Below are 16,534 nucleotides of genomic sequence, written 5' to 3' on the forward strand. Positions count from 1 at the left end.
CAGGCTCTTGTCATCTTTGACAGGCAGCCAGGAGCAGATAAATATTTCCTAATATTTTTAGGGGTCCCATGGGCCGGATAGAACAGCCTGGCAGGCTTGACCTGGCCCATGGACCTTATTTTGCCCACCCCAATGTAATCTGTATTTCCTTAGTTTGTAAATGAGAATGTAGTGGGAGGCTGTGTCAAAAGCCTTGCTAAAGTCAGGCTATATCACAGCCACTGCTTTCCCCTCATCCAAACACCTTATCATAGAAGATCAAGTTGGTCAAGCATTACCTGCTCTAGGCAATTCCATAAAATTCTTTGCAGACTGAGTCCATGATTTTTCCATGGAGCTGCCTGGTTGAGAGGCTGAGCCTCATTATTTCCACTCCCCCCAGTACTTTTTGAAGTAAAAAATGTTGCAAACCCCTTGGTGTTTGGAAAGTGCTCACTTGCCATTGTAGCAATGGGACAAAGATAATGGTCCAGAGGGCATGAAACATACAGACTGGAGTCTTTAGTTTATGGCACTGATGGACAAAATTTTCAAAAGTAAGGGCTTCTGAAAATGTTCTTCAGTACTGTGGACATGATGTTCTCTCAATTTCAATCCAAGGGGTTTTTTTTACTACAAAAGTTAGCATATGTTTTTTACACGTTTATATTTAATTTAACATTAAGGCTATTCATGTAATTGCACAAGAGGGAAGAAGTGGAATGTTAATATTTTTCATGCTGCACACACACAATACCATCAACAGTTAAGTCACAAAAACATAGTTTGGAACAAAAATTTTGAGATACCTCAGTGCTAACTTTTATAGACATGTACACTACCTTGACTTGAATAAAAAATTAATTAATTTTAGCTTTAAAAAAAATCTAAAATGTCTTAGCTACACCCAAACGAGTATCCTGCAGCTACACTGACAAGCCTGCAGCCTGCTTAGAACTCTGTATTAAGCTAAGGTCTGCTCTACGCATGCGGGTAATGGCAATGGGATCCGATATGCAATCCACACAAACAGACCTCCTGCCATGCCACACATTTCATGCACCCCCTGCCCTGGATTGAGAGATCGCAGCTGGGTCCTGGAACTGGGAAGCATGCTGTGGGGACCCAGAGTCCGCAGCTGCTGGGGCTGAGAGTCCTCTCAATTGTGGGACTCACAGACACCACTGTGGTAGTATACCACTGCAGTTGGGAGCCTGGCAGCTAACAGGGCTTCCAGACACAGGGAAGACCCTCCTATATGTGCAAATTAAAGCTCAATAGCAACCAGCTATAAAGTTAGTGCACATTTTCAAGCCCTAACTTCAAAGCTGGTTAGAGCTTTTTATGATTCTTTTTACTTTGCACATGTAGCTTTTTACTTTGCACATGTAGCTGGGTCTCAAGACAACTGTAAAATTAACCAGTTAACTGTGCGATACCTGTAACATGTAGAGGGGGCCTAAGCAAAAGCAAAGTTGGATCTATTTAGTACTGAGCTGAGACACCTCCAGAAAGGGTGAAAAAGTAAATGGGTTCACAGAACATGCCTCATACAAAAGAAACTCAGTAGCCCCTATCTCCAGAGCAACAATATTTGAAGGCTTGGCTGTGCTTTTTCCCTAACATTTTATTAACACTTTGTATAGTATTACATATGTTCAATACATACAAGATGCCAACTATAGACGAGATCAATACACATAAATATAATCTCTGGTGAGAGTCTGACAAGTGCTACTCTAATAGAAAAACAGTAGTAGTACAGAGGAAACCTCCACCACCACTACCAGGCCAGCAGAATTCAAACAGAGTTGAAAGGATCATTCATGCAATAGGCTGCGATGTGCTGGCTAGTGATGGTATCCATCCTCACAACCAAATAACCTTAATGTTGCCATCTGCAGCACAAATCACTCATTTTTAGAGGGCAAGTACTGTGATTCTCAGACCCCTACTTTCTGGAATTATGCCCTGGAAAAAGGCTGCACTGGTAATTTTTAGTTTTCCTTCCCATGCCAGGCAGGACAGAATTTGGTTCTATAGAGATTAAAAAAAAGAGGTAAAAAAACTATATCAATACCACATTTTCAGGAAATTTTGGAGTTAAGTGCAGGTTTTTCTTCCCCTTAGGCAATATGACATAATATTTGGCAATGATACAGTAGCATATAATGGAAGAAAAAAGTTTATTTCCTTTCTAATGTATTATATTGTACTATTAGTTGAATAGCAGGTTATGTTCAGTGCTTCATAATCCTGTAATCAGTGACCTACTGTAAAGAATTTGCACATAGTGACAGCATTAAAATTTCTCCTAACTTTAGTTGAATACCCCATGTTTTTGTTATGTTAGTTTCACTTTTACCGATGCAGAAAAATGGTATTTTGCAAACAATTTAAGTTTAGTTTGGGATATGGGTAAAGAAAAAGGAAAATAAAATAACCTACTGTGAGCTCATATATGTTATATATGGCCAGCATTAATTAAAAAACAAAACAAACTATTAAGAAATAACTATTAGCAATATATGCCTCCAAACTCTAGTTGTTAAGGACAAATGGAGATTTAAGCAGAGAGCAATTAAAAATATGCAAAAGGAACTGCTACACCCTAATACTATTGTGATACAGCTTCCTGTTACATTAAGGGCATTCTTAAACTTTTGGTCACAAAGGATTTTTTTTTGTTTTGTTTTGCTTTGTTTTAAAGTTTGAGGTTAACACTTGTAGAGAATTTTCAGTGATCTGATGGAGCCTTTTACTCCTTTGCTAAAGATACACATTACCTTGTCCCAGCCATTGCTTTACATCTATTACTGCACAAGTTTAATTAATACAGAGAAACAAGAAGAAAAAAAATTAAGGGTGTATCTTCTGAGCGCAATATATGATGATGATGCTTTAATACAACCTTTGCAAATTAATCTACATCCAGTCCCCTTAATATACATACAGACCTTGCATTAATGCTAGTGATGCACAGATGGAAAGCACAGTGGGCTACACTGGTTTGACAGAACTGACAATTGTGTACAGAGTTAAGGTTTAAATTTGTCACAAGATTCCCAGCCTGGTGGTTCACAGGTGGCCTTAAGAAATCCCAAAGCAGAAAGGAGGAGTAGTAAAGTCAGAAGCAGGGAAGTAAAATGAATAGCAGCCTGGTATGCTCCATTTTTGTACCCTGTTGCCACAGGACCACAGAGGAGTGCTCTACGGAGAAACAGTGCAAAAAAAAAAATCTTCCACTGCTGGGGAGAGGATGAAGAAAACCTCTTTGCTGCCCGTCCAAGATCCACCAAAACAAGTAGCTGTGCCACTACTCATATAACCCATCCCCAGAGCTCACCCAGGAATGTCTTGCAGGAGCAGTACATCAATACTTAATAGGAATGATGCTGCCCTTCTTGCCAATCCCACTGCATGGGAAGGCTCGAGAGAAAGAAAGAAAAATGGAATGAAATAGACACAGAGAAGCTTACAACTGCTTAGGAATAGGCTTGGCCTCTTGCCTTCAGCCCCTGGGGAAGCTATGACTCATTTCATTCTCTAGCAACCAAACTGAAACAAGGAAAGAAGTCCTCTGCAGCCATGTGGGTAGGAAACACTGCAGCCTTCCGGAACAAGCAAGGGTGGAGGGAGACAGTGGGTGATCCTGGAAGCATCTATGGAAAAAAGGCAAAGAAATGGAAAGCAAAGAGGGAGGGAGCATAAATAAAAGACAGGGGAAAGGATAGAAGCAAGCTCATAATGTCAAGAATAAAAGGAGGGGAAACAAAAAAAAATGGAGGATGCACAAAGGAGGTTGAAAGCCTAAATCCCTAGATGTACTCCAGTAGCTAAAATAAAATTTCTCTGTTACATTCAGAATCACTTTCATTTGAAAGTGTGTTTGTGACCCAAAACCTGAAATTAGATCTAGTACATGTTGAATTGTGACTGCACATGATAGCTCAGACACCATCTTTGCTGAACTTCCTACAGAACCATCCAGGCCACTTCAGAGTTCACTTACCTGTTTCTTTCAGAAAAAGCTGTCTTTCAATTTGCAGCACAATTTACTAGAATAATGTGCTCAGATCTCAAAATTATTGGCAGGCCAATAGCATCCATGGCCAGGAGGAGATTTCAACATCTACATGTAATCACCTAGTTGCCAGTCAGATGACATGGACTCAAAGGCCAACAGTAGGCAGATGACACAACTCTCCCTGCCACTCAACACATACAATTGTTCTGCTGTCACCAAAATGGTTCAGCATTTGGGTAAGATTAGCTGGTTGAAATTAAATCTGAATAAGACAGAGGTGATGCTGGTAGGCAAAGGAAAGCATTTTGGGGTATTTACAGCCATGACATAGCCTCTGGTTAAAGGGTCAAACCCACAATTATTCAGTTCAATTAACTGAATTGCATTCCTCCAATGAACGTGGCTACAACTGCAAGTAATGGATTCTATCACCTCCAGAAAAGTAGGGACACCATCCCAGCCTGGCAGACAATGATTTGGCCTCAGCTGTTCATGCTTTCATCAACTCTTAGCTAGCCTTCAGCAGTTAGTACAGCATATCTGGACTTCAGACTTTTGAGAACTCCAACTAAAGAGAATGCTATAGCACTTCCCAGCAATACCATCTACTAGGAACACATCAAGTCCGTACCTGCTACTTACACTGGCTTTCTGGAAAATATCAAATCAAGTTCAAGGTTCCAACATGAAGCATATGCCTAACGAGTGAAGCGGCTGACTACAAATGAACTTTCTGTAACATGGGTAAATTTTGTGTATACAGAAGACAGAGCTTACTCAAGATGGCACAAGTTGTGGAATGAACTCCAGAAACTGAGGTCCATCACGTATCTCACTTCCTTCGATTCCAAATGCACAGTGCATTTCTTTGACCGTGCCTTCTCTTCAACAATCATCTGCTGCTATATTCTTAAACTAGCAAACAATCCCACACTACACTGCAGTACCCTGTACATCCTTTCAGAGAGGTGAGAGAAGAAACAATTGTGACAGATGCCACAACTATCATGTTACTTTATACACTACTGGAAGCTGCTCAGACTATGGTACTGCGTGTATTACAAGAACCCATGGGGAAGAAAAAACAGAATGAATACTTAATTGGTCATGCATACCCCGACAGATTTTCTGCAGAACCTAAACATAGTGTAGTAGAGCCTGCTAGTTAACTATGCAGGTATAAGTTCAAAGGAAACATGAATCTGCCTGATTTTGTGGGTTCTACATAATCAATTAATAGTTACCAAAAAAGTACTCCCCCCCCAAAGAGAGAGAGGAGTATAGAAATATTAGTTTGGTAAAAAATATGTATTCCATGACAGAAGGATCAAAAGAATCCTGGAATGCAATAATAATAATAAAAAAGTCTACAAACTAAATTCCGAGACTTCAGTGTAGCATAGATGACAAGATGGTCAGCTTGATACTCTTAGATATATTACAGTATCCACAAACAGCTCTTATCTTTCCAGCTCTTTGAAAGACAATGTAATTAGAGCATGAAGGACAGATCCTCCCCTAAGGAATGTTCAGGTATTGGCACAGGGCAGGGTGCATATCTTATTTTCAAGCCATTTGTAAAAGCTCGAAGTGAAAGGAACTGCAAGAGATTCCATACGTCATGAATCACACAGTATATTGTAGAGCACAGCAGTGCGTCACAAGCTGGGTATACAGTATGAGAAACATTCTAAATAAGTAATTTTGTTAAGAATAACTACACGTACACCCCATACTCAAGGATCTTTAATAAGCAAAGCAGGCAGCTGTTTATATTACAGTGCTTCTAGTTCCAAGCTGTTTTGCCAGAATTATTTTAAATTCTGAAGAAAAACAGCAAGATAAAACCTAGCTTGCTGAGGTTAACAGAACATATCTGATCACATGCCCAATTGCATCCTGTCATTAACATGAAAAAAAACTCAACAACCCAACTACATTTAAAACTGCACGTGTTCCCTAGTTGCCCCAGGTGATTCCAAGTGGTTACCGATCCACAAGAAAACTCTCAAGGATCTTGTCCAGTTTCTCAGCAACAGCAAGCTACACCTCCAGCAAGCTACACTTCCAAACCTAGCAAGCTTTGTTTACCAGGGAATAGCATATTTGCAGATTAGTGTTTCTGGCTTTAAGCTTTTGCACTGAGTAACAGCAGGCCTTCGGCTGTTAAACCTAACAAGTTCTGAAACTATTTCTCCTCAATATTTGTTATTTAAACTTTCACGGGAGTTGTTTAAGTCATCTTTCCAAGAACAATTAGTACTTTCTGAAAATAAACTGGATTATAATTATTTTTTAATTTTGTTTTACATTTACAGAATCCCTTTGAATATTGATAATGAGCTCCAGCCTTTACTGAGGTCAATGGCAGAACTCCCATTTAGTTCAGGGGAGCCAGGATTTTATATCAGTGTCATCAGACTGAAAACAAGTATATTTTGTTATTCAAATGCTAATGTTCCCAGCTGTTGAAAAGAATCGTAAGTATCAATGCACAGTCCTGATGAACACAGCATCTGTCAATTAAAATAATTATGACAACCTAAACACACTTCTGGTTTATATATTTTTAAATCAAACAGTTCCTAGGATTATTGAAGATGAAAGACATGAGAACTTGTTTTTAATCCTGCATTTATTTTATGAATGACAGTACTTTATTCATATAATTAAGTTTACTGTTTTCCCTGTAGCCAAATTCCCTTATTTGTATGGGTCTTTCAGACAGCAAAAGAGAAAATTAAAAGAATAAAATGCAGTTGTGTTCTGATATTGCTTTTCACTGCTTTTAACTGAACAGATTTCAACTTGATACATTTTAAGGATATAATTTTAATTACTGCTTTGTTTCCTTGTTCCACCACCCCTCTGCGTGAATTCAAATGTTACTCAGAACAGAGAACTGTAAACTCTGATTTATATTACAAGAAAAATTGGAAACCCAACTTTGATGGACCATAAGGTGTCTCTCTCCATCTTTATTAGCATTTCAAAATACTATAAAACATGTTGCAGGTACACCAAGTGGATGGATTTAAAAAATATTTTAGTGCCAGTTATTTCTTTTCAAAACAACAGTGGTACTAGCTCACTGACCAGGAGGAAAAGTATTAATTTTTGCATAACTTAGTATAACAGAATATCTAACAGTAGTAGTATTACTTTCCAGTATTTATTTTGGAACACCAAACCAAATCAGCCCATTATTGAAATCCCTGGCTGAAGTTCTGGCCAAATGTGACCTTGATTCTGTTAACCCTGCACCACGAGGCATAAGGAAAGGAAGTTGAACATAAAAATTAAATAATCAAAGTAAGTGCATCAGGATCATGGGAAGATGCAAGAAAATTATCATGTCAAATACTCTCAGCTCTGATTTTACTGGCGGTCAACATAAGAGATGCCAGGGGGCCAATATCTAAGACAGGATACATTTTAAACTGTAGTCTTAAATGATATACATACAGTATGCCAATACTCAAGCTAAAACACTTTTCCAGCACAAATTAATTAAACATTCAATCAGGTGGGCACATATCCGGGTTTCCAGGCTCAGTGAGGCATGGTACAGGGATTAAGTATCAACATTTAAGAAATATGCATCCAAAAAGGCCGTGCAGGTATGTGTGACATACCCATCTCAGACATGCAAATCATGTTCACTTCACATGGACTCATATGTCCATATGGAGGGTTTGAGTTCACAAGTGCTTTGGGAACTTCCGAGAGAAGACTTAAACAAAACAAATTTAGGTTCCCAAGTGATGCTCAAAAACCACAGCAAGCCAACTGCTTAACTAGAAACTGCATGCAGTACAGCAATTTGGTCCACTTGGCCACTTAACACCTAGCTGTAACACGAGACAGTCAGCCGAGTCTGCACCCCATCTTATCTCTACCTGTCCTAGAACACAAGCAGCTTTGAGCAGGAACTGCTTTTATCTGCATGTTGTAAGAAGCAAGGTTCTCCATAGGGTGGGGAAGCCCAAGAGCATGTCTACCCAACTATACAGCTAGTCCAATCAAAGATATCACCACAAAAAACCCACACAACATCTTGCTTTTCATATATTTTCTGAGCCATCGCTGCTACAAAAACACTCCAATCCTACTACCTGTGTACTATATAGCATCAAGGAAATGTCAGTGCTTAGCAAATTACTCATATTAAACCACAACTTCAAAGAAAGCTTTGAGAAGTTCTTAAGTTTTGAAAAATACCTAGAATCCAGGGTCTGTCAGATGACTAAGCTGGAAGCAAGTCTTGAAATCAATGAACCTTTATTGAGAACAATGTGTCCAGGTAGCTATGAACTCAAGGGTCTCATCTGGACGCACAACTGCCATTTGACCACATGGATGGGCTGGGGAATGGTTTCTGTAACAGCCAGAACCTAAACCAAAGAGCACTTGTCAGACGAAAACTAAGGTCTTCACTCATACATGTTGACCACAAATGGGAAGCCAGGAGCAAATGCATATAATACTTCCCATGAAAAATGCTGGTTAACATAAAATGGAATTGCATTCTGAACCAGCTGCATCTGGTCTTTAGATTTAGAGTGCATCACAGCACCAACCTTGAAGGTACAAAGCATTTATCACTGCACTGAGTTCTTTATTTGAAAGGAGCTATTGCAGCTATTGCAACTTCTTACAAAGTAGACAACAGGGGAGGAGGGGGAAAGTAGGCCTGATTTCCTTTGCTTGTTGAATACTCAGAAACAGCTCAGGATCCAGTCAGTCCCTCCTCTTTGTGACCCTGGCTAACAATGGGCACACTGTCTCAGGTAAGGAGATAGATATAGACTGCATACACACATTCAAGTAACCTAGGAGAATTCTCCTTGGTTTGTTTTCCTGGTAGAAAAACTTACCAGGAGATGCAGACATTTGAATGCTGAGCTCTTGAAGAGCAGAGACCTTGCAATACTGAGGCTGCACAGTAGGTCTGTGCAAAGCTTCAGTAGCTGATTTGATTCAGAGGAGATTGGGTCCAATCCAGTGACCGAATCTCCAAATCTGAATCGAATTGGGAAACCAAGTAAAAGCTCCAAATCAATTCAAACCGTCCGAATCAATTCAGAAAAAGATTCAGAAAAGATTCAGCTAATTCAGAGATTCGGCCACAGATTAAACAGGCAGCTGACAGCTGCCTCCAGTCTGGCAAGCTGCCCAGCTGGGGGGCACATTACTCGGGGAGGTGGGCTGGGGGGTGTGGGATGCAGGCGCAGTAGTGCTGGGAGCGGGGGCTCTACCCTGCTGCCACTTGCCCAGCCAGGTTGAAGGGGGGTGGGATGCAGGCACAGATCACTCCAGGCTGAATGGGGCAAGCAGAAGCAGGGCATAGCCCCCATGGCTCCCCCTGCTGGGGCAAAGGCAGGCACAGCTTGGGGAGCCACAGGAGGAAAAAGAAAAAAGGCTCCACAACTCACTGGTTGCAGGAGCGGCAATTGGGGCCTTGGTGGGCTCATAGCAGAGCCCCCCACACAGTGTCGGACACTGGGGGGAAGCGGGGATTGCCCCCCTCCGCTTGGCACCTGTGCAGCAGCTGCCCCATGGCACGGGTACAGTGCAGCTCAGCAGGGTGGTGGAGCTGAAGCAGTTCTATGTGGCACTCAGAGCCTGGAAGCGCTCAGCCCCAGTGACCCAAACTCCCAGACAATGCACAGTACCTGCCAAGCCGTACTACACCCACACGATGCGACAGCTACCGCATGAGTGCCAGGCAGGGGGGGGAAGAATCCCTGCTGCCCCCCCATAGTGTGTGTGAGGGGCTCTGCCATGAGCACCCACGGGCCCCCAATCACTGCTCTTGCAGCTGGTGAGTGCAGGGCTTTTTTTTTTTCTTTTTAAAGTGCTGGGGCTGGGCAGGGCAGCCATGGGGGCTTCTCTAGCAGCTCCCGCCTGGGGAGAAGCAGGCACAGCCAGAGGAGTTGTAGGAGAACCTGAAGCCACCCAGCTGTGCCTACCTCTCCCCAGCCAATCCGCATCACCGAATCAGCGCCAAATCTTCCAAAGCTAATTTGGTTGACTCAGTTCAGGACAGCAATCTGAATCAAATCACTGTCCTCCGAATTGAACACTTCCCTATTTGCACAGGCCTACTGCGCAACCAGGGGACTCTGCATACACCTCAGCATGCTTTGCAAACTCCCTCAGTCTGCCCATAGATAGCTGGCAGCAGTGCACACAGGACAGTTCTGACTGGATGCTGCAGACTGCTCAGTCAGCCTGTGTCTCCCTGTAGCAAGTTGTGGGATTGTGAAGGGGGCATGTTCGGCTATCTGCTTGGCTGGTGCAGCAGAGTTCAGTGAGCAACATACCATCTCCCAGAGGAATTGGGGGAGGGCAGGAGCAAAGCACCACGGGATGCTGAAGGACAGTGCTGTAGCTTCTCTCAGAAGAGAACACGTACAGACATTTGCTCTCCCAAGAGAAACTCTCAGGAGCAATTTAACTCCGATTGTTCCCCAAGCTTTTTTTCTCCTGGAGCAGCCATTTTTGCTCTTGGCGAAAAATCCTTAATATCTGTACACCTGTAGTTTCTCATGGGAGAATTACTGCTCTCCCAAAAGAAACTGAATGTCTGTACATAGCCACAGTCTCTGCACTTTCTTCTGGATGCTTCTGAAAGTCAGTGGGACTGAAAAGCCTAAGTCACTTAGGTGGTTTTAACAAGTTAACCTTAAAAATCTCACAGCTAATTCTCATTGGTCAAACAGTACAAAATTACATGATTGCACTACCTAATTACGAAGAAGATGACACCCAGCTTTATATCCACATATTTCAAGCATATAAGCTTACCCTCTCATTATCACCCACATACATATACCAGCTAGAGAAGCACTGCTACAGAATTCTGCTGACCCACATGATAGCCCATTGGGCAGATTAACAGTCACCCACCCGTCTTCTGGAGTGAACAGATTTGCTTGCAACAGCAAGACCACATATTCGGAAACGGTCTGTAGCAACATCACTACCACATGGCCAACAGCTTCGAGTGCAGCAGGCAGGCCCAGGAGAATCACCAACTCCTATCACCCAACAATACTTCGGAATTTCATAAACTTGCTTTAAAAACCAACATCAGCATCCCCCTCCAAATTCATACATACCTGATCACAGCCTGCATTCACCAATTCCTGTAACATCTGCCTATTTACTTCTATAGTTGCTGAGGTGCCTGACTCATTAGCAAAAGGCAATAAGGAATATCTGATTTCTCGCAGTGCTTTTTGATAAGGTCCAAACTTGGCTGTTGGTCTCATTTGCTGCTGCCTGGCAGCATCTTTCCCTACTAAAATTTTAGGGTCCAGAGACGTTTCACTGCCTGGTCCAACAGGTAAGACCTGACCTGAAGATTTAGAAGGCTGCTTTAAACCTTCCCGAATCTCTTGTAACCTTTGTCTGCTGTTTCCAGAATAAGTTGTAGCAGGAAAAGTCTTTGGCCTCATTGTTAATCCAGTTTTCTTTCAGCATAAATAGTCTCTCTCTTTTTTTTAATGACACTTTATTCTGAAAAGTGTTTCTCTCTTGATGGTATCAATTTGTTGTAAACATAATCCTTAAAATTGGTTTCCACTCTGAATGTTTTACTTCAGTTCACGATCTTTGTGGCTCCTGCAAAGAATGAAAACCCCCAAAATCTTCATTTTGCAGACTGACTGTATCTGAAACAAAAGAAAATATAAACAATTTAATATGGTTTTCTGCCTCTTTTAAACAGTTTGCTACATATAGAAGTGCATTTTTTTTAAATAAGGTTTCTTTTTCTAGGCCCAAGATTTGAAAGGATTTTTCAAACTGATGGCTGATTGACATTTTTAATAGAATGGTCAATGGTATTATCCATTTTTGTAGAAAGATGTTGACACAAATTTTCACAGGAAATTTTTATTTCTCATGACAATTTTAGTTTCCAAAATAGTTGAAAACCACAAACCCCAAAGTTTGAAAAGTTCACATTGCCTAACATCAGGCAAAATTCTCACATAACTGCATAACAAAGAATTGGGCAAACCTATCTTTTATGTCATAATTAGCAGAAGATATGTCCATACTGAGATTTTCTACATCAAGATCATGTCTGGAAAAAAGGCCCTGGTTGTTTTACAATTACTGAGTTACAAACAAAGGAAGAGGAGATTTTTAATGGAAACCGCAACAGCTCTAACTAGAGTATTTCCTACTATCCAAAAGCCAACCTCACTAACCAGACAGACAAGAAATTCTCACATTCTACTTTAACCTTCATAAATGCTGAAGATGCAGAACTTTCTTCAAGAGCAGCAAGAAAAAAAAAAATCTACCCTGCACTGCAAGGGCCACATTCTTTTAAATGCAGAGTTGTATTTTACCTACTAAAAAAATGCATTATTCAGAAAAATATAGATGGCAGAATCTGAGCTCCAAAAGTTAACATACATAGTGAAAAATAATAAAAATCCCAGTCTGGAAACAAGGCAAATATGGGACAGGACATTCAAATATTAAACTTACGAACTCTGTAAGGGAGTCTACTTTCCTTCATATGTTTTTATACAGTACCTAGCACAATGAGGCTCTGGACCTGGCTGGGGCTTCCTGACACTAACATGATAAAAATGTTGCACAATGGTGTATTCAAAGGACGATTAAAATGTCCACTGCTGATGCACCACACACACTATTGATGCCAGCTCCACACCTTGGCTTCTGCTATGGTTTAACTAAAAATACTGTCCTCTCTAATATCCGTATTAGCACATAAAGATATGCATTAGCACATAAAGTGCTCATCATCTATACATCTGTATCGCATTATGAAGTAGGTAACTATCTGCTGTACAGGTTTTCCATTCAGTTGTTGTGGAATGGCAAATGCAATTTTTTTTTTTTTAAGTTGAGGAAGTGCTTTATTTCCTCACCAGTAACACAAGTCAAACTAAAGGGAAATATTTCAAAAAGTTCATTTCTGGGAACAGAAAGTTTAAGCCCCAAGAGAAAAACTTTTCCATAGCGATTATTCCCCCTCATTTTCTATAGTTCCTACAATTGTGAAAACTACATGATTTTTCATCCTGAACAAGGGCGTTAAATCAAAAGCCTCTCTTAACTCTGCACTTGGACGTGCGTACTATCAGAACTTGGAGAACATCTCCAGATGATCACCATCCATCTGCAGAGCCCACAATGCCTGCCGTTGCCTATTTTGAAGGGTGAAGGCATGAAATCACATTTCAAGTCAGCATCACTCCCTGGTTAGTAAAACATTCACTGTTGAACCTTTAAACCAGCAGCAAAACAAAAAAACCCAAGATGGTAGAATCAAATTCGAGTCTCAGTTATGACAGTGCATTTCTGATTGGTGGCACTGCTGAATGAGGTGCTGTTACCCCTGGTCTAGGTGGTACTGGAAGGGCACGTGATGCTTCATGAGGGTGTAACATAAAGGGTATCAGACTGGTGCCTGCAGGCAGTATCCAGCCTATAGAACTGTTCTGTCTTGCCCCCCAGACTACTGGTGGGCCATCAGAAGTTGAGGGTGTGGCTGAAGGCAGGACCTGCCACAGAATCCAGAGCCCTCAGTCCCAGGTAGACTTGGCAATAGGCAGCAAGGAGGCAAGGAAGGACTAAAAGAGCCTCAGTCACCCTCCAGCTGCTTAGCTTGTTGCCACTGCTGCAACCCTACCTCCCCAGACACTGCCTCCAGCTGTACGCACTGTGTCAAAGCCAGAGCTGGAGCTGCCACCATGACACAAGGCACACAGTGGCAGCAGTTCCAACTCCACTATGGGGCATGTGACAGGGACTGGAGACACCGTCGCATGCCCTCGGTCAGAGCCAGAGTTGCCACTGCTGCCACCACATTCTGGATTGGAGCTGGAGCTGCTGCCACCACCACATGCTCACATTCCAGGCTGGATCCAGTCTACAAGGAGCCCTGCAGTTTGGATCTGGCCTGGGGCACAAAGTGGTTTTGACACCTCTGACCTAAAATGATCACTTAACACAAGTGCTAGAGTTCTGGACTTTGCTGCTGAAGGCCCTAGGTTCAAACTCTGCTTATAAGCTGTGGTAAAGGGTTGGCATGAAAATAGTTTTTGTTTAAATAAGAAACTACTCTTTAGAAGTTAGCCAGATGACCTGGGTTGCATAAGCACACACTAGACAAGAACTGGGATCAGTCCGAGATCTCAAACTCTCCTGTCTCCCAATGTGTAACCCTGAAGCACATTTGTCTAAAGTTGCAATTGGCGCCAGGAGAGACAAATGTCTTCAGGCATCTTGAAAAGCTTTTGCCATTTGTGATAAGAAAAAGAGGTTCAGTTATCATGTAAGGCCAAAGCTTATTCTCAGGCACATGCAGCATGGCTTCTATTGAAGTCAATGGTTTCCAAGAGATGTTCCCAAGGGGGACATCAGCAGCTAGTACAGACTTTTAATAAACAATGACTTTAAAGAAACTCATTTAAACAATACTAATGCAACTGGTTTTGGAACACTTCATAACTAAACAGCCTGTCATAAACTGAAGAAAGAAATACCAATTTATTGCTCTTTCTTCTCCCTGACAGCAGTAGACACCATATGGCTGGGCTGAGGAGGAAGAACAAACAAGGACTCCTCTCAGACTTAGTGCCAGTGTTCAGCCATGGGATGTGCTGGAGAAGAATGCAAGTCCCCCACCTCTTTGCCACCTTAGAATTACATAACATGGCTCATATAAAGAAGTTTTGTGACCCATGATCCTAACTATGATTCTCATCCTGTTGGGTCAAGCCAGCTGGCAACTTCTTCAGCTTTCTCTCTGGTTTAGCAGCATTATCTGAGTAGTCACCATTACATTTACAGTATGAATGGGAACAGCAGCAGCAACTACCATAGATAAGTGTAAATGTGTTTTTTTTTTGTTTGCCTGTAGAAAGCACATTTCACTTAATATGCAGGGCATGCCAAAAATTGGAAGTTAAATCTGCAAAGAAAAAGAAGTTGCATACTTTTTTTTTCAGTTCCTTGTGATTTGTATTTTTAGAAAAAAATAGAAGTACTTTTTAAACTAACACAGACTATCTATCTGTGCTTAAGCATTTCTGCCTTGTACTGTCCCTATGTGGCTAGTTCAATATCCTTCTGACCATCACCCTGCCTACCATCCATGCAATCTAAAGAAATCATTCTTCAAATGCATTTGAGTTCTAGGTCACCAAGTAAACACTCCTAAGGTTCTTTTCAAAACATTTCTGACATTCACTACTTACTAGAAACTTTATGCTCCCAATAAAACATTGTGTTGCTATAATTGTAGCAAGTTAGAACAATTTTTGTGTAACTGACTTCTATTTTCAGTTGAGAAACACTGCCTAAGATTGAGGCAGTAAAATAAATACAATGAATTTAAACAGTGGGGTTTGTTCTCCCTGGGGCCCAAGATCCCTTCTTTTTTGTTCCTACATTCTGCATCAACCAGGGGCTCCACTGGCCTCAAGACATACGATGCCACAGCCCTGCTGTACGTTTCAAGGGAAGAGGCACAAAGCTCAAGATATCAAGCTGCTGCTTCAGTCTGTATCCCTGCAGAACCCTATACCCAAACTAAAGAGAGTGGCAGAAGCAAGGAAAAGGGGTGAGGTTTAAGAAACTGCCACAAGTCACCTCCTATCTTTGTTTCCCATTGTCTCAACTCTTGGGTTTGTCTTGTCGATTTAGACTTCAAGCTCTGAGGGGTACAGTGGGTCCACACAAGGGTGCCACAAAAGCATAATACAAAATAGTTCTGCTTTATCCACAGCAGCATATGTGAAGTGGGGAGATGGACTAAATCCAGATTTATTCCACTTCTATCCCCCTCCTCCTATCCTCTATCCCACTAATAGTGCCACATTCAAACTACTGCCAGTGGGGACCTTCATCCCAGTAAAACCATATGTATTTGCCCCATCTCAGGGGCATGGGCAACTGCCAGGATCTTAAATAACTCCTGCGCTTGCCCATCACAGCCACTGTAGGGCAAAAAAAAAATCTAAAAACTGCAAATGAGACTGCTCAGCTGGCAACTCCCATCTCCAGGCTTCCCAAGTTGCGGATCAGAAAAAAACCTGAAGCCCTCAAACTGAGGCATCACTTCTGACCACTACTAGACATCACAAGACCGAACACACTGTGGTAAAATAAAGTAGGGAACAGAGCCCAGGAGCCCCAGCTCCAATCCCTGCTTGTCCTAACTAATCACGTAGACAGCAGAGCAGCTTCACAGCGTATAGCCTAGCCAGAGCAGACCGCACATCGCACCAGTGCTTGTGAGCTGACGTTCACTCCCTCAGATGCTCCTGCTCACAAAAGCTTGCGCTATATATGTGCCTGTATATGTGTATGCACGTACGTAGATATTATGCGTACGTATTTATGCCCACGTGTGCGTACAGGCACACGTGCGTGTGCACACACTGACACGCACGCCCTTGGGCGAGTGCTCGAGCCCCGGGCCCCCAGGGGCAGGCCGCACCGCGCCGGGCCGAGCCGGGCCGCGGGTCCGTGCCA

The 16,534-nt window shown here is 42.0% G+C and overlaps 1 protein-coding gene across 1 annotated transcript in view; it reads right to left on the bottom strand.

Annotated features, from left to right (window-relative positions):
• LATS2 (large tumor suppressor kinase 2) overlaps window positions 1-11,681 on the bottom strand; it is an 84,245-nt gene extending 72,564 nt beyond the window's left edge. Inside the window, exon 1 of the mRNA XM_019524680.1 lies at window positions 11,131-11,681. Within this exon, the coding sequence (XP_019380225.1) occupies window positions 11,131-11,469 (339 nt within the window). The 5' untranslated portion in view covers window positions 11,470-11,681. The remainder of the gene's footprint in view (window positions 1-11,130) is intronic.
• Between the last annotated feature and the right edge of the window lie 4,853 nt (window positions 11,682-16,534).

This window comes from Gavialis gangeticus, unplaced genomic scaffold (genome assembly GCF_001723915.1).
Source record: "Gavialis gangeticus isolate Ggan-Ray unplaced genomic scaffold, GavGan_comp1, whole genome shotgun sequence".
Classification (NCBI taxonomy): Eukaryota; Metazoa; Chordata; order Crocodylia; family Gavialidae; genus Gavialis; species Gavialis gangeticus.